A 22,816-nucleotide genomic window follows, 5' to 3' on the forward strand; every position below is an offset into this window, starting at 1 on the left:
CATAGAATCAGTGAGGAGATGTCTCCTCCTTTTTAGTTTCTGGAAGTTTGTGAAGGGTCACATGAATTCTTTTTTACCTGTTTGTAGAGTTCTCCAGTGAAGCCCCACAGACTTAGGCTTTTCTTGGCAGGACTTAAAAAATTTTTTTAGTACTAATTTAGTGTTTTTACTTGTTACTAATTGTTCGTATTTTCTATTTCTTCTCCATCAGTTTTGATGGTTTGTGTCTTTCTTGGAATTTGTCTGTGTCATCTAAGTTGTCTAACTTGTGGGTACACAGTTGTTCATAGCATTTTCAAAATATAAACCTGAATATGCAGCTCCCTTTCTTAAATAATTTTTAGTACCATAATTTCCAGACATTTGATGTTATATTTAAAATGACTTAAATCTGTACTTGATTTGGTTTCTGCTTTCCTTTCCACTTTGAAGACCACTCTTCCACTCCAGACTGTCTCTTGTAGTTTAGCCATATAGCACTTCTTTCAGTTCCCTGGACACACTTTTACTCTGGATTTTAAAATATACTTTTCCCTCTGTCTAGAATACTTTGCAGCATCCCTTCTGGTAACTGGTTCACTCACCCTTAGAATCTACTGTTAACTGTCCATGGTTGAGTTAGATGGCCTTCCTTTTTGATCATATAGACCTGAACTTTCTTTTGATTGTAAAACAGACCACACTTGTATTTATTACATGTCTTTCTTGACAATTATTGAATGGAGTTGGCGATGTTATTAAGGAAAGGAAAGAAATCAAGGATAACTCCCAAAGTTTGAGTTGAATATTTTGAAACTAATGTAAGAGCAGGTTTTCAAGAATAAGATGATGTGTTCAGTTTTGGAAATGCCGAATTTTGCAACTTGAACAATATCCAAATGAATATGTACAAAGAGAGTGTGTGCGTGCCCTTCTTAGTTTTGGTAAAGCTGCCGTGTTGCCTCTTTGTCTTCCTCCTTTCTCCTGTCAGACTGAGTCCTTGGCTGTAGGAACCGTGCGTGCTCCCCTGGGTTTTGTTAGCTGGCACATCATTTATGCTTAGTAACTACAAGTTGACTGAGTTGTAAATAGTAATGCCCATATATCAGTTACATGATATTTTAATTTTATTATAAATATTTCACTTGGAAAGTATGCCCAAGAGAAGGAGTTATGGCTGACCATAGAAAATTTTAGTTTAGGGGAAAAATACTGTTCGGTTTTTCTCTTTACAATGATTCGTTCATATATTTTCATTTTAACAGACTCAAATCTTATTTTGTCTTTTTAAACTATTTTTCATACACTTTTTCTATTAAAAATTGTTTGCTTCTTGTCCTAAATGCTTTGCTCTCTTCCGTCTTTTGTGTAGGACTATAATGATGAAATCAGGCAGGCACAGCTCCAGGAATTAACATATTTGAATGGTGGTTCCGAAAATGCCGATGTCCCAGTGGTTCGAGGGAAACCTACCTTACGTACAAGAGGTGTACCAACCCCAGCAATAACCAGGTAGGTGTGATTAATTGACTTGCCTTGTTGTTGTTAGAATGGGGTGTCATGGCAACAGTTTTCCTGTTTTCTTTATTAACAGGTAAGCAGGTCTACCAGTGTGTTGGTACAAAGCCTGTGGGAATGCTTTCAGGCAATATGGTATCATATTAAGAGTATTCATTTGGACTGCAGTATTCTTGGGCTTCCCTGGTGGCAGGAGACATGGGTTCAATCCCTGGATCAGGAAGATCCCTGGATGGAGGAAATGGCAACCCACTGCAGTGGAAAAAATCCCACGAACATAGGAAAAATTGGAAAACATAGAAACATTGGAAAATTCCCATGAACATAGGAACCTGGCGGGCTAAAGTCTGTGGGGTCACGAAGAGTCAGACACAATTGAGCGTGCACATTCCTGGGCTTAAATATGACCTGTGCCACTTCCTAGCTAATGGATGATGTTTATTTAATCACTGTCATTTTATTAATCCCTTAATTCTTTAAATTGTAAGCGATAGCTTTGATACACAAATGGACATCGTAGAAGCTTGTACTTCCTTTTGAGTGCAGATGGTATCAAGCTAGTTCTGTGCCACGTCTCCAGTGGTGAGCAGTGTCAGGTACCAGGTAAATGTCCCCATGCCTGTTCTCTTTTTATTTCATGTAGCTGCTCTGTGGTATCTGATACTCCACATCTCGTCCTCATGATCCTTTTAAACATGAAAAATGTTTTAATGAATTATAAGTCCGTTGTAGCAAACTGTAGATAGAGATATGACTCTTGAACCTATTTGAGAATTATTTTCAATTTTTTAATTTTTGACCTTGAAAGAACCCAGTGGAAATTAGTCACGCAGATTTTTTTTTTTTTTTTTTGCTAGTGACTACATGTATTTTTTCAGGTAGTTTTGCATAAAATAATTTTAAATAGGCTTATTCCATATAACCAAGTGCATTTGGAGGAATAACAAGTCAGTTCCCCTGGGCGGGGCGGGGGGGGGGGCGGTGTTGCGGATCAGCACACTGTCAGAACAGTTACAGACAGGTGTTATTGCAGTGTAAAATAAACACAGACCTGGGCATGGCACCAGGTGGGTTTTCTCTATAAAACAAGCTAATAATAATAGGATTGCTGCAGATGATTTAATGAAATAATTTATGTAGCTGTTCAGTAAATGGTAAATCTCTTTCATTTCCATTTCTCCTAATGTTAAATAATTTACTTGAAATCATAAAAAATTACATATTTGGTATATTAGTTTCCTGTGGCTGTTGCAGTCAATTACTACCAATTTGGTGGCTTTCAGCAATAAAAATTGGTCACAGCTCTGGAGGCTAGATGTCTACAGTCAGCTAAAGGAGGCCACAGCCTGGGTGTTGACAGCTCTCCCCCTGGAGGTGGTAGCAGGAATCCTTTTCTGGACCCTTCCAGCTTCTGGGCCTGTGGGGAGTCCTCACCTTGAGGCCATATCTGCTCTCTCTCCTTCCCCTTGTCTTGCTCAGTGCCGTTGGCCCGCCTCCCGATGGGGAGCGCGTGCCTGTATTTAGAGCCCACCTGGAGTGTCACACTCGCCAAGGCCATTTTACCCCTTGGATGGAGAACACAGAGCACGGGCAGGGCCTTGCTTTAGGGGGTGCTCTGTCCCCAGATCAGACCTCTCATTGTACTGTCTGGCCGTCATGTTTTCAGTTACATAGAAAATGTTACCTTATGAACAGGCAGGAAGGCAGAAACTTTCTGTTTGGGGAGTGTAATGTCTAGAGAAACCCCTCCATCCACCCAGATGAAAAAAAAAATATTCTTGATGACAACATATGCGTTGCTTACTGTTTTAAGCTTTTCCATTGCCTTGGTGGCTGATATTCTTGGATAGAATAGCTGTTCAGTTCACAGGTCAGAGCCCGTGGTTTAGTGTGCGGAGTCATGGCTGGCTGTGCTGACTGAGCCCCTTCATGAGGGTGCTTCTGGATGCCGCTTTCTCCCTCCGTGTGACTCCATGGCACCACGTCTTCCAGACACTCTTGTTAAACAGGATTAAATTCATGTTCCTCTAAGAGGCATACAGTGCCCTTCTGTACTGTTCTTAAGACCTGTCTCCCGATTGGTCTCTATTCATTGCTTTGCCGTGTTTCCTGTGTTTAGCACCTAGCACCACCATTGGGTAGACCTGTGTGCTCCCTGCTTCCAGACCTTTGTTCACATTGTTCCTGCATCTGCAGTCTTCTCTCCGCCGCTCACCTGTTGAAATCCTACTTGTCTGTGCACCCCAACTTACTTCAACAAGCACTCACAGTGCGCCCACTGCTGACAGTACTTCCTGAGCATATTACAGAGCTTGACTAGGTTAAGCCTTATCAACAGCCCTGTGAGGCGGGTGCTGTTCTGCTCGTCACCACGTCACGAATGAGGACAGCGGGCAGGGAACCTGGGGGGAGTGTGGGCAGTCTGGTTCTGGAAACCTGCCTCTCCCTCTCTTTGAGCCTCCCCTTCAGTTTTCATTCAGAATCTTGTTTTTTTCTTCTACCCAGTCTTCCCTTGCCATTTTTCCATAGAAATTTCGTTCTGTCACTTTTGTTATATTTTAATTACAGCACAATTAATGCAAACTACGATGAGAAATTTGTATTTTTACTACTTTTCCTCATCAGATCATATGGTAACTTGCTGTAAGTTAATATTCATCTGACAGAATAAAAGTTAATTGATACAGAAAGTATTAGGGTAGAAAATTACAAAAATCCTAAGAGTGAGATTGATTAATACACAAAAAGGTGCATGTTATTTTGTAAGGTGGGCAAAATTGGTTTTCAGATTATGCTTTGTCCTTTGTAGTGGCCAAAGCTGAGGAGAATACAGTTATAGAATTCACGATGTCTAAATGTCTAAAAACAGTCACAAAAAGAAAGACAGATGTGCTTACTGCATCCTCACACTTTAGTCTTGGGACTGTTGGAAGCTCCTTGCTGGATCTTCACCACACCCAACCCCTTGGAAGTCATTTTGATTTTTGCTCTAAAATTATCCATAAATCTGCTTTGCTTTGATCCCCTTTCTCATTCTCCATTCCAGCCAGATTGGTCTCCTTTCTGTTCCTCAAATAGGCCAGCCCAGTCTCTCTCCATGTCCCTGGCCTGCCTTCCTCCTCCCCGGAAGGCCTGTCTGCAGTCACCTGCCCACCCCTTAGCACCTTGCTGTCAGCACACCCAGGCATCTTTCCGAGAAGCCTTTGCCGTTCTCCTTGTTTGAAAGGGCCACCCTGTAGCCCAGAAGCCAGTCCACACACCCTTCTTGGTTATGTAACAGCATTTATCAAACTGAATTTACCTTTCTGACTTGTTCACATTTTCATTGGTGACTCCTTGCTGCTGCTACTGCTAAGTCCTTAGTATAATGTAAAACCTTAAAGGACCTTGTGTCTCTAATACATGGCATATAGGACTCAGGAAATAAATGTTGAGTGAATTCAGTACATTTGCAAATTCCTTAGTCTCTTCTGATGAAGTGTTGACATTTACAGTAATATTAGTGTAGTTCTTGTCTGCCACGTGACTGATTTACTGTGGGAGTTGCCTGTTGGGACTGGTCACATGGATGGCACCACTGGGGAATGTCTCAGTGGAGCAGGTCATTCCTGGAATCTTCTTGCGTGTTCCCCACTGTTCTCACTTTAGGATACATTTCTGCTAAAAGATGTAAATGATCTAAAATTAAATCCCGCCATAGGGAGGAATACGTACTCTAGTAGAACCTTTTCATTCAGTCTCAAATGAGAGGACTAAACTTACTCCTTTCTTACTAGGAGATAAGCAGGTTGCTTTTTTTCCAGTCTACCCTGTACCGACTGTGACACGTCACTTCAGTCCTTGCAAGGACCCCAGCAGAGAAGTGTCAGGGAAATTAGGATTGACGCCACTCCAGGCAAACTTTTGTTTAGTTTTATGTTTTTCTGCACAGGGTTTCTACCCCTTGTTTTGCTGCTGGCTGGATATTCTGGGCGAGACAGAGCTGAGCCCTCAGGGATGCTCCCTTCCTTCCGCTCTGCAGAACTTTTCCACTCTGCAGAGCTTTTCCACTGGCCTTGTCTCTGACCCCTCTGGCTCTTCCCCCAAGTCACAGCAGGCAGTGCTCTCTCCTTGCATTTGTTACCAGAGACAGCAGGGGAAAAAAGTGAATACAGCCTATCTCTCTAGGTAATAAATACACATTCTCCAGTGTTGGGTGCTACACGTGGTGGGTTTGTTTCAACTTAGGACGTGAGGCTGACCTTATCAACTCAAGACCTTTTATCAAATGGGGGAAATTTCAGCTACAGTTTCCTCTCATATTTTGCCTTCCCCTTCTGTCTTCTCTTCTTGGATGGCAGTCTCAGGTTAGATCTTCTGACTGCACTTGCCAGCCTTTGTGCCAGGTGCAGGACCCTGCAGCATACTCGCAGGCTGCCGTAAAGAGTTTAAACTGTCTTGGGGCCACAGCAGAGATGTGCAGCTTCCAGACGCTGTGTGAACTGTCAGCGTGTGGTGATCATTTGTCGCCTTAACATTGGATCATGCCCCACTGATATTAATGATACTGTGTTTTTATACGGCTAGCACCTCAGTAGCTGCTGATAAATTCTAGCCACAGTCGCGTTGACCAGTGGGCACCACGTACCTTCTCAACCATGGGATCAGACGGGATGTGGTCACCCTCATTTTTGCATCAACAGTAACCTTCATGTGGTACCTATTCTCTTTTTAAAATGGATTATGAATAATATCATAGATGCTGAAGATTGTTTTAATGACAGAAAATGATATATTTTTCTCCACAGTAGGTGAAGTTATGAGAAATGTTATCGGGAAAACTGAATAGTTAATATATGGGCCATAAATGTTTCACCAGCACATGATATGATTTACATTAATCTACCAATCTATATTAAAAAGTCCTTTTTTATTATTAAGGAAAGGCTGGAAATAGGAAAAAAATGATCTATTTCTTTTTCTACTAAATTATAAGTTTCCAATTGGAAAAAAAAACCCATTAATTTGGGATGGTATATAAATTGTTTGATTCCCTCCTGGATTTGCCTTCTGAGGACCTTGTACCACCTGACCTGTCAGAACTGTTTCACCCCTTCCTTCCAACTGTGTCTATTGTTTGTGCCCTTGAAGCCCAGGCAGTGATCAGGACACACGTGCTCCTTGCTGCAGGCAGAGGCTGGAGGACTTTCCCTGGAAATGAGCTTCTCTGCTTGTCTTGCTGTAAGCCCAGAACTATCCCTGTGTCCTCAACACACACTGCCTTTCCTCCCTCGTGCTCTCTGAGTTACTACAGGCATACTAGAGTTGATTAAGGAGAGACGGAAGAAAAGCCTGTGGTTTCTTTTCAAACCGCCTTAGTAGGTTTGGGGACGACACTAACTGAGGTAAATAACATGGCAAACAATGAGAAAACTTGCAACTAGAATTGTCTTGTAAATGTCAGCCTGGAATGGAGCACGGTTCTCCTGGTCACAGCACCAGAGCACCCTGGCTCTTCAAAAGTTTAATCAGTTTTTTTCCTCTTTGAACGTGAAGTCAGTTTCTGGTGTTAGGTCATTTAATGTCACACGTTTCCTGAGCTGTTTCTGTGACAGGAAGTGAAGTTACGCAGATGGTGACCGAGTCATTGTCCGGCCGTTCAGGGAGCGTAAGAGGAAAGTCAGAGGAGTGAGTAGTGTGGCAGACTGGCTGAAAAGAGGACGAGGGGTACGAGGAAGAGTGGAGTGAAACTGAAGTGAAAACGGGGAGCATGAGCCCCGACCCACTCAGGAGAGGGAAACCATCCTGCACAGGGGGGCCAGGGCTTGAACACAGGGAGAGTGGCGCCGTATGCCTGGAATTGGAGTGTGGCTGCAGGAGAATCAGAGTCACCCAGGCCCCTCCTAGTGGGTGGTCTCAGGGGACTTCCCTCACTAAGCCTAGTTTCTTCATCAGTGAAATGGGGACAGAACATTGAGCACACAGTAATCCAAATCCTACTTAATTTTTTTTTAACTGTCTCATTGAAGCTTCAGTTCAGTTCAGTCGCTCAGTCGTGTCCGACTCTTTGCGACCCCATGAATCGCAGCACACCAGGCCTCCCTGTCCATCACCGTCTCCCGGAGTTCACTTAGACTCACGTCCATCAAGTCCGTGATGCCATCCAGCCATCTCATCCTCGGTCGTCCCCTTCTCCTCCTGCCCCCAATCCCTCCCAGCATCAGAGTCTTTTCCAGTGAGTCAGCTCTTCGCATGACGTGGCCAAAGTCCTGGAGCTTCAGCTTTAGCATCATTCCTTCCAAAGAAATCCCAGGGCTGATCTCCTTCAGAATGGACTGGTTGGATCTCCTTGCAGTCCAAGGGACTCTCAAGAGTCTTCTCCAACACCACAGTTCAAAAGCATCAATTCTTTGGTGCTCAGCCTTCTTCACAGTCCAACTCTCACATCCATACATGACCACAGGAAAAACCATAGCCTTGACTAGACGGACCTTAGTTGGCAAAGTAATGTCTCTGCTTTTGAATATACTCTCTGGGTTGGTTATAACTTCTCTTCCAAGGAGTAAGCGTCTTTTAATTTCATGGCTGCAGTCACCATCTGCAGTGATTTTGGAGCCCCCCAAAATAAAGTCTGACACTTTTTCCACTGTTACCCATCTATTTCCCATGAAGTGATGGGACTGGATGCCACGATCTTCGTTTTCTGAATGTTGAGCTTTAAGCCAGCTTTTTCATTCTCCTCTTTCACTTTCATCAGGAGGCTTTTTGGCTCCTCTTTCTGCCATAAGGGTGGTGTCATCTGCATATCTGAGGTTATTGATATTTCTCCCGGCAATCTTGATTCCAGCTTGTGTTTCTTCCAGTCCAGCGTTTCTCATGATGTACTCTGCATAGAAGTTAAATAAGCAGGGTGACAATATACAGCCTTGATGTACTCCTTTTCCTATTTGGAACCAGTCTGTTGTTCCATGTCCAGTTCTAACTGTTGCTTCCTGACCTGCATACAGATTTCTCAAGAGGGAGGTTAGGTGGTCTGGTATTCTCATCTCTCTCAGAATTTTCTACAGTTTATTGTGATCCACACAGTCAAAGGCTTTGGCATAGTCAATAAAGCAGAAATAGATGTTTTTCTGGAACTCTCTTGCTTTTTCCATGATCCAGGGGATGTTGGCAATTTGATCTCTGGTTCCTCTGCCTTTTCTAAAACCAGCTTGAAAATCAGGGAGTTCACAGTTCACGTATTGCTGAAGCCTGGCTTGGAAAATTTTGAGCATTACTTTACTAGTGTGTGAGATGAGTGCAATTGTGCGGTAGCTTGAGCATTCTTTGGCATTGCCTTTCTTTGGGATTGGAATGAAAACTGACCTTTTCCAGTCCTGTGGCCACTGCTGAGTTTTCCAAACTTGCTGGCATATTGAGTGCAGCACTTTCACAGCAATCTTTCAGGATTTGAATTAGCTCAATTGGAATTCCATCACCTCCACTAGCTTTGTTCGTAGTGAATCTTTCTGAGGCCCACTTGACTTCACATTCTAAGATGTCTGGCTCTAGATTAGTGATCACATCATCATGATTATCTTGGTCTTGAAGATCTTTTTTGTACAGTTCTACCGTGTATTCTTGCCACCTCTTCTTAGTATCTTCTGCTTCTGTTAGGTCCATACCATTTCTGTCCTTTATCGAGCCCATCTTTGCATGAAATGTTCCCTTGGTATCTCTAATTTTCTTGAAGAGATCTCTAGTCTTTCCCATTCTGTTGTTTTCCTCCATTTCTTTGCACCGATCACTGAAGAAGGCTTTCTTATCTCTTCTTGCTATTCTTTGGAACTCTGCATTCAGATGCTTATATCTTTCCTTTTCTCCTTTGCTTTTCGCCTCTCTTCTTTTCACAGCTATTTGTAAGGCCTCCCCGGACAGCCATTTTGCTTTTTTGCATTTCTTTTCCATGGGTATGGTCTGCATCCCTGTCTCCTGTACAATGTCACGAACCTCATTCCATAGTTCATCAGGCACTCTATCTATCAAATCTAGGCCCTTAAATCTATTTCTCACTTCCACTGTATAATCATAGGGGATTTGATTTAGGTCATACCTGAATGGTCTAGTGGTTTTCCCTATTTTCTTCAATTTGAGTCTGAATTTGGTGATGAGTTCCTGATCTGAGCCACAGTCAGCTCCTGATCTTGTTTTTGTTGACTGTATAGAGCTTCTCCAACTTTGGCTGCAAAGAATATAATCAATCTGATTTCGGTGTTAACCATCTGGTGATGTCCATGTGTAGAGTCTTCTCTTGTGTTGTTAGAAGAGGGTGTTTGCTATGACCAGTGCATTTTCTTGGCAAAACTCTATTAGTCTTTGCCCTGCTTCATCTCGCATTCCAAGGCCAAATTTGCCTGTTACTCCAGGTGTTTCTTAACTTCCTACTTTTGCATTCCAGTCCCCTATAATGAAAAGGACATCTTTTTTGAGTGTTAGTTCTAAAAGGTCTTGTAGGTGTTCATAAAACCGTTCAACTTCAGTTTCTTCAGCATTACTGGTTGGGGCATAGACTTGGATAAATGTGATATTGAATGGTTTGCCTTGGAGACAAACAGAGATCATTCTGTCGTTTTTGAGACTGCATCCATTGAAGCTTAGACTATGGCATAATTTCTTTTCTGATTACTCAGAATGACCCCTCACTAAAAATTGAAGTCCTGTAGCACAGATACTTCTTACAGTTTCTCCTCCATCATCAGTTGAGCAGGAGAGTTTTCTTGTCCCTATATGGTCAAGCTGGGTCCACGGATTATTGTGTATGTATGTAGAGAGCATGTCCTAAGGATCACTAACTTATTGAGCTCACGGGCAGGATGTGGGGCTCATGCCACCATTGTTTCATAATTTGAGGACATGTCTCATGTTTTTGTTGCATGGTTTTGTTGCTCAGCAAGGCTGCTTAGTTTTGTGGTTAAGCAAACCTGCTTTCTTGGGAAATCATCAACTTACACGAGTCTCCCATATGTTTTCTATGGATACTTACAATCACCTAGTGGGATTAACTGTTTAATCCCATGTTTTGTCCCTTCACTCTGTCCCTATCAGATGAATCACAGAGGAAAGAAGAGAGATAGCCAGCAGGTTTCATAACAGGTCTGTAACCTCTGGGTCCAAGCCACACACAACAGCGCTTGAGAGCTTGCTGGACATACAGTCACAGTGCCAGCCTAGACCTCCTGATGTTGACGCTGCCCTGAGACCAGGCCCGGGTGCTGTGGGTGCTGAAGTAAAGTGTGAGAGGAGAAGCAGGGCCAGCCCCACGTGTCAGGATCTGCAGAGGTGCTCCAGGGGAGAGCTGCCCCAGTCCTCTCTTCAGAACGTCAGTCTCCCTCACCCTGATGGTTTCTTATGTTTAGTCTGAGGGATTGAGACCTTAGGCTGCATTTACCTTTCCCTTCTGTCTGGCCTCATTCCCTTCTCATCCTCTAGCAAGAAAAAAAAATCTCAATGATTATACTTGACTCTTAAAAGCACACACCATCAGAGATGAAGAAAAGCTGTCACGTGTGTCAGGGATTCTGTGGGAAAGTAAAGCACCGCTCAGGTCATTACTACATCAAGGCTGATCCCCGGATGGATCTCAGGGAGGGCTTTTCTTACTGTGACACTGGCTAGACCTTGACTATATCCACAGGCCCCTGCTATGGTCAGCTATAGGCCCTTCTCTTCCTGAGGCTCGGGCCTCACCCAGCTAATAATGCTGGAGCTGGCTTGAACTAATTCACCAAATTCATTGTTTTTTTCTGTGCTTTTGCTTCTCATAAAATATATAGACAGAAGCCAAACACAGTGATATACGTTTATCCCCTTATTCTACCGCACTGCATTACTGCTGCTAAATGTATAGAAGGTACATAAACATGCTGCTGCTGAACGTGTAAGATGAGACCTAGTGCAGGCTGTACCTTCTGCCATCTCTCTCTCCTCACTCTTTGGTCAGCAGCCAGAAGGACAGCATTAAGGACAGAGTCCACATAGTGATCACCATTTACTGAGCGCCTGTTTTCGCTTGGGCACTTGATATAGTTGTAATCCTCACAACTATTCCACGAGAGCTGGATCTTATTTACTGAATCAGTGGATGGGAAACCCAGGCTCAGCAACCCAGTGATGATAGGACTAGATCTGAGTATTGAGGCTGAGTGTATTGGAACCCAAAGCATGGGCTTTTCCATCATATCCTAAAACCTCTTCAGTTCAGTTCAGTTCAGTCGCTCAGTCGTGTCCGACTCTTTGCGACCCCATGAATCGCAGCATGCCAGGCCTCCCTGTCCATCATCAACTCCCGGAGTTCACTCAGACTTGCGTCCATCGAGTCAGTGATGCCATTCAGCCATCTCATCCTCGGTCGTCCCCTTCTTCTCCTGCCCCCAATCCCTCCCAGCATCAAAGTTTTTCTAGTGAGTCAACTCTTCGCATGAGGTGGCCAAAGTACTGGAGTTTCAGCTTTAGCATCATTCCTTCCAAAGAAATCCCAGGGTTGATCTCCTTCAGAATGGACTGGTTGGATCTCCTTGCAGTCCAAGGGACTCTCAAGAGTCTTCTCCAACACCACAGTTCAAAAACATCCATTCTTAAGCGCTCAGCCTTCTTCACAGTCCAACTTTCACATCATACATGACTACTGGAAAAACCATAGCCTTGACTAGACGGACCTTAGTCGGCAAAGTAATGTCTCTGCTTTTGAATATACTAACATATAAACTAAATAATTAGTTCCTAATGGCTCAATAACTTTTTGTATTCATTCAAAGCACAGTTCCCATGGAAAAAGCTTGTTTTGATTATTTTCATATCTGACCTGCAAAACCAGAAATCAAGATCACTGTGCTGAAAAATGCAAACACACAAAAGCATTACAGTCACACACATTTGCCAGCTTAAGAAACCGTGTACTCAGATGGGTTACGTTTCTGCTTTTCCATTATCCCTTTCTGAGCAGTGCAGCACCCAGTCCTATCTATTTGAAGCAACTTTTCAAGTAAAAAATAAACGAGTTCCTATTGATTATCATTTTAAATCGCATCTCACAGACGCATTTTCTGCTCTCACCCCATGTTGTCAATCCTGCCGATTAGCTCTGCCCTGAGCTTGATCTGCAGCGTTGGGTGAGCGTGCACGGCGGTGAGCGGGATGTGCATGCTGGCCGTGCCTCCATCATGACTTCCCTCGCCAAGAGCCTCATGCAGCACTAAGGCTGTTCTGCTTCACACCCTTCCTGTGGGGTTTCAGACTCTTAGAGACGAATCTTCAAAGTGTCTTTTGTAGATAAGGGTCCCGAGCTACATGCATCAAATGACTCGTCTGAAACTCTGTAACGGGTTCTTTAGTGTGATTCCTATACCCAGTGGGCATATAACCTGATAGTGTCAATGCTGATGGGAAAGAATTATGAGGTTCTTAAATATAAATTTATGTTTTCAATTTAAAAGACTTGGATTTATACAGTCAAAAATATTGAGTATTTTGTGATTGATATAGTGCCTTGGATGACAGGGATGGGATATGAGATAAAGAAGCAGGAGCCTTAATTAGTTTGCTTATACAAGGAATGACTGACATAACACAGATGAGTCAGATGTACCAGAAGTAGAAACTATTCTCTAATTACATTGAAGAGTTTTTTAGATATATAATGGAGATAAAAAGATGAGTAAGACTAAAGATATGATGTCTGTCAATACAGTTCAGAGACACTGAAATTTGTTTAAGCTGTTTTGAATAGGAAATGTGCTAAATACTGTGTGTGACCTGTGCCATTTTTCCTTCCCCATAACACCAAGAAAAGAGTTCTCACAGTTGAGGAAACTGTCCTGGGAAGTTCAGACCCTTGATGAGTTTGAATGTTAACTGGAGGGCAGAGTTAAATAACCACAGTCAGGAATCGCATTCAGATCTGAATCCAGAGTCCTCATTCTTGACCACCAATTTTACTGCACCAATTTTTATGGCCTAGTATTTAAATATGTGTATGTATATATATATATATATACATATATATATAACTTACAATGCTTGAAAAATGGATAACACAAGTTCTCTAAAGGTGAAAGTCATATATTTTGCTTTTTTTTTTTTAAATGATTTTGACAGTTTTGAGGCATACAAATCAGGTTCTTTGTAAAATGTTCCTTGTTTTGGATTTGTCTAGTATTTTTCAGATTATCCCAGGCTTATTAGTTTGGGGACTAAAAACCACAGGGTAAATAGCTATTTTTATTATATCATATCGTGGAAATATACTATTTGCATGGCTTATCACTGTTAGCCACTTAGCAGATTTTAGCTATTCGTTGCAGTTTACAGGAAAGCAGTAGACTTATGAACTTTGTATCCAAGACTGTGTTTCATGTGCTTATTAGTTCTGGTTTACTGTTTGCTTGTATGGTTGCTTTTTTAAATCTTGATCTGGTTGGTTCTTTGGAAACTTTTACAGAGAAATGATGTCACCTGCAAACAAAGTTTTGTTTCTTCCTCCACAATCTTGAAAGTTTTATTTTCTTTTTGTGCCTCATTGAGTTAGGTAGGACTTCTAGTACAGTAGGAATAGTAAGGCTGGACATCCATGCCTTCTTCCTAATCTTAAGGGGAAGCATTCAGTCTCTCACCATTTGATGTGTCATTAGTTATAGGTTTTTTGTAGATGTTCTTTTTTAACCTGAGTGAATGTATCTCCATTTGGTGAGATTTTTTTGATCATGAATGACCTTGTATTTCATTGAATGCTGCTTCTGCTTTATATGATCTTAAGATTTTTCTTCTTAAGCCTTCTTGGTGTGATGGATGGATCACATTGATTCTCCTTAATGTTGAAGCAACCTTCGATGAAAGTAATTCAGTTGTGTCCAGCTTTTTGAGAACCCATGGACTATACAGTCCATGGAATTCTCCAGGCCAGAATACTGAATTGGGTAGCCTTTCCCTTCTCCAGGGGATCTTCGCCACCCAGGGATTGAACCCAGGTCTCCTGCATTGCAGGCAGTTTCTTTACCAGCTGAGCTACCAGTTGAAGCAGGCTTGCATTCTTGGAATAAATCTTTATTTTCAAGAATTTTTGCATCTTTGTTCATGGGAGATACCGATTTATAAGTTTTTATTTCCATTTTATAATATCTGTAATGTCTTTTGTTTCTCCTTGGACCACATATCTCTTCCTAGGGAGGTCAGAGACCACCTAGCCCAGCCCTGTCCCCCCTCGCAGCCTCTCTGTCTCCCAACACCTTGGCCAGTCGTGACTCCCACAGGTGGACTTAGGAAAAAAAGTCTTGGGAGACACCTCCTGTGATAGGTCCCCATGGGGGCTCAAGGCCAAGTTGGGGCCGGTCACTTCTGTCATCCCTGGTGGCTCAGGCCAGGCCCAGCCTGTAATGCAGAAGTAATTTTCAGGAGGCATTTCCAAGGACCAGCCACAGGGAATGTGTTGGGAGAAGTTCCTTCTGATTTTACTTCCTAATGTGGAAGACTGATATAGTTTCTTCTCAATGTTTGATAGGTTTCGCCAGTGAATCCTCTGGATCTGATGCTTTCTTTTTTGAAAGATTATTATCAATTAAATTTCTTTAATAAACGTAAGATTATTTAATTCTCTTCTTGAGAGATTTGGTCATTTGTGTATTTCGAGGAATTAGTCCAGTTCATCTAAGTTAACAAATATGTGGGCCTAGAGTTGTTCATAATCTTCCTGTTTTTATCTTTAATGTCCTTGAGGTCAGTAGTGTGACCCTCTCTTTCATTTCTGATATTGTTGTTTTTCCTTGTTTAGCCTGTCTAGAGGTTTATTCATTTTATTGATCCTTTGAAAGAGCCGGCTTTTGATTTCGTTAATTTTCTCTGTTGTTTGTGGAATTTGCATTTTCAGCTGTGTATTTACTATCCCATTCAAACTACAGAAGAAGGAGAGAACTGATGCACAGGCAGCCATATCAGCTGCTCGGTTCTCCTTGTTTGCAGGACGTTGTCCACAGGAGGTAGGCCTGGCTGGGCCTGTGTTTTCCAGTGGAGTCAAATATCTGTCTTCATTTCTTCATAGGGTTGCACACTTGCTCAGATTTTAGCTGCCTCCTTCCTTCTCTTGACTTGAAGTCTCATATTTTATGTTAGAAATACATGAATATGTTGCATTCTACTTCAGAAAATATATGTTTATTTCACTTAAGAACTATGCTTTCCATCCTGTCTAGTAGATATGTTATTTGAGAAAGTCCATTTTATTCCCTCTCTCATGGAATCTGGTGTGTATTTTGGTCCTGGGTTTGCCATCTGTGTGTTCTCAGACAGCCTTAAGATCCCTGTGGGACTATGTTTTCTTGACCACAGACGAGCCAGTAAGGCCCGGGTCGCAGTGTTGGAGTGAGGACTGGCAGAGGCTCTGGTGGGGTGTGATGGTCCCAGGGGATGCAGCCTCCCCAGATGTCAGCTTCCTGTTCTGGGTCCTAAATAGAAACTGATGCTGGGGCTTCTTTGATGTTACCATGTTTATTTTCACTGGACTAGGTGCCTGAATGATTGAAGTTCCTTTCTTTAGGTAGATAATCTGTTCCTGACTTGCTTAGTTTTTTCTTTGCATATAGTATCCTTATTTCTCTTTACAGATTTATGGAACATTGACTTTCATGAGGTATTAGTACATGTGAACACTGGAATGCTGGAGAACACCATGCAAATTGCTAATGTGACCCTCTTGCTTGCAGGGGCAGGGGAGGAGTCTCAGCCCGGCCGGTGGGAGTCGGGGTACCACGGGGGACGCCGGCTTCCAGGGGCGTCCTCTCCACCCGAGGGCCAGTGAGTCGCGGAAGAGGACTGCTCACTCCCAGAGCGCGAGGAGTGCCCCCAACTGGGTACAGACCTCCACCGCCGCCCCCGACGCAGGAGACCTATGGAGACTATGTAAGTGAAGGTGCTCTGATGGTCTGTGATGCAGTACCAGGCGTGGTGACCAGTATCCCTCACCCTGCTTAAACTGAGCTCTTTAGCATTTACTGAGTACTAAATAAGTACTTGGTATCAGAGACACAGAAAATGTGAAAGAAATAACCTCCTTTGTCAGAAAACTATGAAGGTGAATTCTGTTGGTGGGGAGGCTCAAGATTAGGACCAAGGAGATGTGCTGTCAGGCCGTCACACAGGCGTGTGACATAGTGGTCATCCACTACAGGTTGCCTCTGAGTGAATCAGTCATTTAAAAAAGAATTGCCTGCCTGTAATGAGCTGTTTTTACCCTTAAGTGTTTCCTCTTAGACTCTGCTACTGAATATGGATTCCTAGTGGAAATTCTTTTTCAGTGAAGAAAATAAAAGTTCCTAGCTTTTTTAATTAATGCAAATCAGTTTTTCCATTTATCATTCAGTAATTCTTTGATATGGTCCACAGACTTACTTAGCATAAGAGAAAGAAAATACATCCATGGAAAATGGGCAGCAAGGGGTGGGAGCAGTGGATTCTTTAACAAGAATACAGAACCCCTGGGATTCTTTCTATGACTTTCTATTTTAACATAAAGGAGGAAAATAAGTACTGGATAGATGTGTCATATTAGTCATTAAAGTATTAATATTAAAGGAAGAGTATATCAACTGTTGTCAAAGAAAGGGAAGCAGTGCCAGTCCTGCAGTGCCCAAAGCACTAGGTTTTCACATTTCCCTTAATGCAGGTCTCCTGCTTGGAGCTCAGCACCTCTTTGCACAGTTTCTGGAAGTCTGACGTAATCCCTGGGCCACAGACAACTTCTTCTGTGTCGTCTGCAGCCACTGGAAAGACCTGAGCCCTTGTCCTGGTCATCCTGAACTTCTGGTAGTTCCTTAAGTGTGCTGAGCCCTCTTAGGCTTCCAGAGCTCTGCTCATGCAGCGGCCTCTGCCTCAAGAGCTCTTCTCCATCCTCTGAGAGTTTCCTGTCTGCCCTTGCAGACTCGGGTCAGCTGTTACTGGAGCCTACCTGCTAGGTGTCCCCATAGCCTCCTGGCTGGACTGGGTGCTGGGGGTCAGGGATGAGAGCTGTGCCCCCTCACACTCAGCAGAGAGGGCACACTGGGAGCTCAGTGAAGTATGTTTTACACATAAATCCCATATGGACAGTTTCACCACTTGGCTATTCAGCTGGGGAAGGACAGGTCTGTGTCTTGTCTCCGTGTTCCTTACAGTTGGACATGGTCCTGTTTACTAGTCTTCTTACCAAACTGGCAGTTGGGCCTCAGACTCATCCACAAGGGTTGAGTTTTGTGAGGGTGGCAGAGACTGTTGTGAAAGGAAGCAAATGTGAAATTCCTTTGAGGTAGCCTGGTGTCTTCTCTTTTCCACCTCACCTTCCCTGGAATTCTCATAGGCTTGGCTGCTGTAGACGTGCTGGGTGGCGTCTTCATCATCATCAGGCCGGTGTGTGGATCCTGGCCCTCCTGTGCCATAAACACGGGATGAGTCAGGAAAGGACTTAGCTTTGTTGGCTTCACAATCTGCCTGTTTCAGAAAGACCTAGTGCCTTCTTTCCATATATTAATTCATCTTTCTACTCAACAAGATGGATCGAGTTCCTATAGTGTGAACCAGGCACATGTGTTCTGTGTCTCAGTGTTTACTCTAGTGGGTCTTGAGTGAAATTAGATAAATACAAGTAGAAATTTCTTGAAAGATTAAAGTTTAGGGGAGCAAAAGGAAAAGAAATTCAAGGCACTTGGTTTTCTAAGCTTAACTCTGCCATTTATTAATAAATAATGGGAAAAGCACTAAAACAGTTGATTTGCAAGATATCCTCTTAATAACCCCTATTCCCATCCACTGCAACAGGGAGCGGATAGTGGCTTCCCCAGAGGAACCCGCATGTCCTTTCAGGAGCAGATGAGGGTGGAGGCTCTGAAGGAGGACAGAGCCTTCATCGGGTGAGCCCACACTCATGCCTGGCTCTCCCCAGACACTCAGTGTAATTCCCGAGGCTGCATTTCCCACCCAGGGCCTTCCTCATGCAGCCTGACCACAGCGTGGCCTTCAGAGAGCAAACGGCCACATTGGCGGTCCTGAATATATTTGGCCATTGGGCTTAACCTTTTGAGATTCTAAAGGTTACTCACACTGGCTGCTTAGCTTTGCAGCATGGAAAGGGGAAAAGTATTGTTTTTGTTTGTTTGTTTATTTGCTTATTTCTAGGATTTTTGATCAGGTGGGTATACTACAGGATATCCAACTTAGAAAAGCTGGATTCTGTAACCTCCCAAGTGGTTATTCATTCTTGTGACAAGTGGGAAAGTTGAAAGTGGTCTCCTTAGAATATACTAAAATAATTACTCCATTGATGGAATAATAATAAATTAGACTCTAAATCCCATGAGAGTAGAGCCCCCCGCTACACACATATCCTGTTCACACCTTTGTATTTTCAGTTGAATTTAGTCACTCAGTCTTGACTGAGTCACTCTTTGCGACCCCACGGACTGTAGCATACCAGGCTTCCCTGTCCTTCACTGTCTTCCAGAGCTTGCTCAGACTCATGCTCATCGAGTCAGAGATGCCATCCAACCATCTCATCCTCTGTTGTCCCCTTCTCCTCCTGCCTTCAATCTTTCCTTGCATCAGGGTCTTTTCCAGGGAGTCCATTCTTAACATTAGGTGGCCAAAGTATTGGAGTTTTAGCTTCAGCATCAGAATATCATTTATATTCTCAGCACCTAGTATGATGGCCAGCACATAGTTAGTCCTTAATTAATATCAATATTCTCAAGACTGAGTTTTTTTAATTGCCAGCTGTGGAGGACCCACCCCAAACTCCTCCTGTGTGCTATGTTGATTTTCATCACTTAGCAGTTTATTTCTAACTTGTTAGCAGCATTGTGCAGTCTTCACTTAGTATACGTCTGTTTCTCAGACGACAGTAGACTTTTCAGGAAAAGCACCATGTATCTTCGCCAGTCTGTAGTCTCACTGGCACACTGTAAGCTCTTAGTGAGTGTTTACTGGACTAGACAGCCCTGCACAGAGACCTGGTAAGTTTTCCTAATGAAGGTTGCCCTTGATCTTTTCTAAGCCAGTTGCTTTAATCATCTCATGGGAAGAGTATGATAGCTGGCATTTGGAAAAAGATCATCCCTGCATCATTCTCGTCTTCTCAGGTTAGGAGGGCAATTGCAGATTACAGAGGTGGAAGGCTGATTCTGTTTAACTCCTGAAAATCACAGAATCACGTATTATAAATCTGATCTGAGTGTAAGAATGAACTGTCAAGAAAGATGTAACATTTAATGAGAAACTGCTGTCCATGAGGTACCACTTACATGTTGTGCCATCTTGTTCACAGCCACTCAGTACTGTGGTCCTGTTGTGAGAGCTTAAGGTGTGGGGAGTTGTGCCTTTCCCAAGTCACAGGGTGGAGAGAGGGCGCAGACGGGGATCCACGACTCAGGGCCTGTGTTCTGTCTTGAGCAGCTGGTGCTGGATTGAGACCAGGTTCTACGAGCTGGCAGGGTCGGGTCCGCTCATCTTTCAGGAAAGTGCCACAGGCCCCGCACACTGCTCCCCTCGGAGGTGCAGTGAGGGAGATCAGGTCACCTCTGTGGTCCCTTCAGTGTAATCATTCTCTGGTTATAAGCTGCCTTAAGTAGGGAAACGGAAACTGAAGACCATTAAGACACATGGAATGGGGTTAGGACTTAAAAAATAATAATAAGGCATTATTATATGTATTGGCAAAAAAATTGAACCAGCCTTTTCACTTTAGGAATTTCCGAGCATCTGTATCTCTAAAAAAGGCTTGTCATTCCTTTAGAACTCAAAAATGTAATTTTTAATGATTTCCTTGAAATACATTTGTGGTAACAAATCTTCTTTTTGTATAGAACTTGCTGGTTATATCTAACCCATTTGGTTTATTTATTTTAATTTTCATTTAACATTTAGTATCTGAGGCCATTATTTCCAGAATAAAAGATGCAAAGATGTCCTATCAGTTGCCTATTCAAACAAAAAAGAGATGAAACCTGTGCTTTTAATCCTGCCACAACTGGTGCTTTTTTTGAGAAACTATATATTTCAGTCCTTAGAATACTCAATGTTCTTCAGATTATGTGTACTAAAATGAAGGTATTCCAGTGCAGTTTTAGGCTCTAGAAAAACTCAATTTATGATATATGTTAAAACTATTTTTATTAAATAGTTACCCATTATAAAAGTGGGCATAGTAGTATGCGCATTATAACAGTGTTTCCTCTTAGCCCAAGCAAGAAAGCCTGATAATATAAAAGTATTTTCTTGTCGAAATGTGCCTATTGAAATGCGACTGATTTTTCTCAAGGTGGGTTGGTGAAAACATTTGATTATTTATAATGTCATCTGAGCCAACTGTTCTTCATCAGAGTCACCGTCACAAATATTCCCTGAGCATGTGTCATTGAGAAGAACCTCTGTTAGCAAATAAATCTGATGGTGAGAACCGTATTATCACTAAAGCATGTATAACTCACAGTGGCCATGTGAATAGCAGAAGTTAACCATCTACGTGAACACTGGTTTTCTAAGAATAACTCAAAAGAATGCAGTGCAATTCAACATAGTTAGTTTTTTTCCAAAATGGAAGAAAATGGATAGTGGATGTGTTTTCAACCATTTGAGTATAAATTGGGGCTTTCTGCTCCACTTTTAACTTAGTAAAATCAGACATAATTACAGTGACTTCTCATCTCTGTTTTGAGGACAAGCAGCATCTTTTTCCCAAAATGACATTGATTCATTATTTATGTCAAAATAATTAAATAACTGAAAAATAACTAGTATAACCCAGAATCTATTCAATGAGAACACTTTAACAATTCAAAATGTTGGTGTCGTTACAAAAGGACATGTTTGATGCTTCCTGACAGAGTCCAATTTACATATGAATCTCTAAAGTGAAATCCATTTTGATGAATTGTTTTAGGCTCCACATACAAAGAAAGCACAAAGTACAGAGGGCCCTCCATATCTGCAGGTTTGGCATCTCTGCGTTCAACCAACTACTAGTGGAAAAAAAAATTTTTTTATTCCATAAATTTTAAAAATTGAAGTAAAACTTGAATTTGTCACATGCAGGCAATACACTGCATTGCTCCTGCCGCTGCTAAGTCGCTTCAGTCGTGTCCGACTCTGTGCGACCCCATAGACGGCAGCCCACCAGGCTCCCCCGTCCCTGGGATTCTCCGGGCAAGAACACTGGAGTGGGTTGCCATTTCCTCCTCCAATGCATGAAAGTGAAAAGTGAAAGTGAAGTCGCTCAGTCGTGTCCAACTCTTAGTGACCCCATGGACTGCAGCCTACCAGGCTCCTCTGCCCATGGGATTCTCCAGGCAAGAGTACTGGAGTGGGGTGCCATTGCCTTCTCCGACATTGCATTAGGGATTATAAATAATCCAGAGATGATTTAAGGTACAAGGGTGGGGTGGGTAGGTGATATGCAGATACTGTACCATCTTATGTCGGAGCTTGAGCATCTGTGGGTTTTGGATCCGAGGGGGTCCTGGAACCAGCCCCTTGTGGCTACTGAGGGCTGACTGTTCCCCAGACACTCAGTGTGGTCACTTTATTTACCGTCTCTGAAGTCTTGTACATTTCCATCCTGTCACCTGACAATTGCGGGTTAGCAGCCACCCCTCTGACTCTCTGTAGAGTCCCTTCCTGTTCCTCCCCATGGCACCCACAGCTCGGTGGAGGCTGAGGTGCAGCCCCCAGGGCCCAGGTTGAGGGAACCCAACGCCCAGGATTGCGTGCATGCGTCTTCATCCCTTGCGTTCACACAGTAGACACGGCTCACTTCCCCATGAGGAACTGAGCTCCAGTTCACCTCCATCACAGCCGCTTCAGGGAAGACGCCAGTCCTCCTGCATCTCAGGAAACATTCTCGTCCACCTCCCGTGTCCAGCTCGTGCTGTGATGATGTCCTCTCAAAGAGTGCACCTTCCACACCTAGCAGTTAGCTGTATGTATGTTTTCTCGTGTCTGACTTCTCACAGCCCTTAAATCTGTGTTATTCTTGTTCCTACCACCTTACATATAGTACTGCCTCAGTAAATGCTGGTTGTTGAGATGGATGGACAGATGGACAGACAGACGATTGTCTTTGCCTCCTTAGTCTCAGCTTTGCTTGTGGTCCTGCCCTCCCCCGCGTCCTTCCCTTAAATAATGTGTTTCTCATATTACTTCTAGTCTATATTTTCTGGCATCTAAAGCCTGATTGATACTACTGCTCGGCCATCCCTGGAGCGTGAGAACTAGTTTAGAAATGTAGGAGGATAAAGTTGAGATTCCTCTGAGCGGTGTCTGAAGACTTTCTCAACAGCACCTTTTAACCCCC

General features: G+C 43.0%; 1 protein-coding gene across 2 annotated transcripts in view; it reads left to right on the forward strand.

Annotated features, from left to right (window-relative positions):
- The window catches only part of KHDRBS3 (KH RNA binding domain containing, signal transduction associated 3), a 158,268-nt gene that overhangs the window by 92,037 nt on the left and 43,415 nt on the right, over nucleotides 1–22,816 (forward strand). For both annotated transcript variants that reach the window (XR_001919162.1, XM_018058598.1), the window contains exons 5-6: nucleotides 1,352–1,491; nucleotides 16,206–16,401. Coding sequence is in view for 1 of the 2 variants with exons in the window: in XM_018058598.1 (XP_017914087.1) it covers nucleotides 1,352–1,491; nucleotides 16,206–16,401 (336 nt within the window). In the remaining variant the exon portion in view is untranslated. The remainder of the gene's footprint in view (nucleotides 1–1,351; nucleotides 1,492–16,205; nucleotides 16,402–22,816) is intronic.

This window comes from Capra hircus, chromosome 14 (assembly GCF_001704415.2).
Source record: "Capra hircus breed San Clemente chromosome 14, ASM170441v1, whole genome shotgun sequence".
Taxonomy (NCBI): domain Eukaryota; kingdom Metazoa; phylum Chordata; class Mammalia; order Artiodactyla; family Bovidae; genus Capra; species Capra hircus.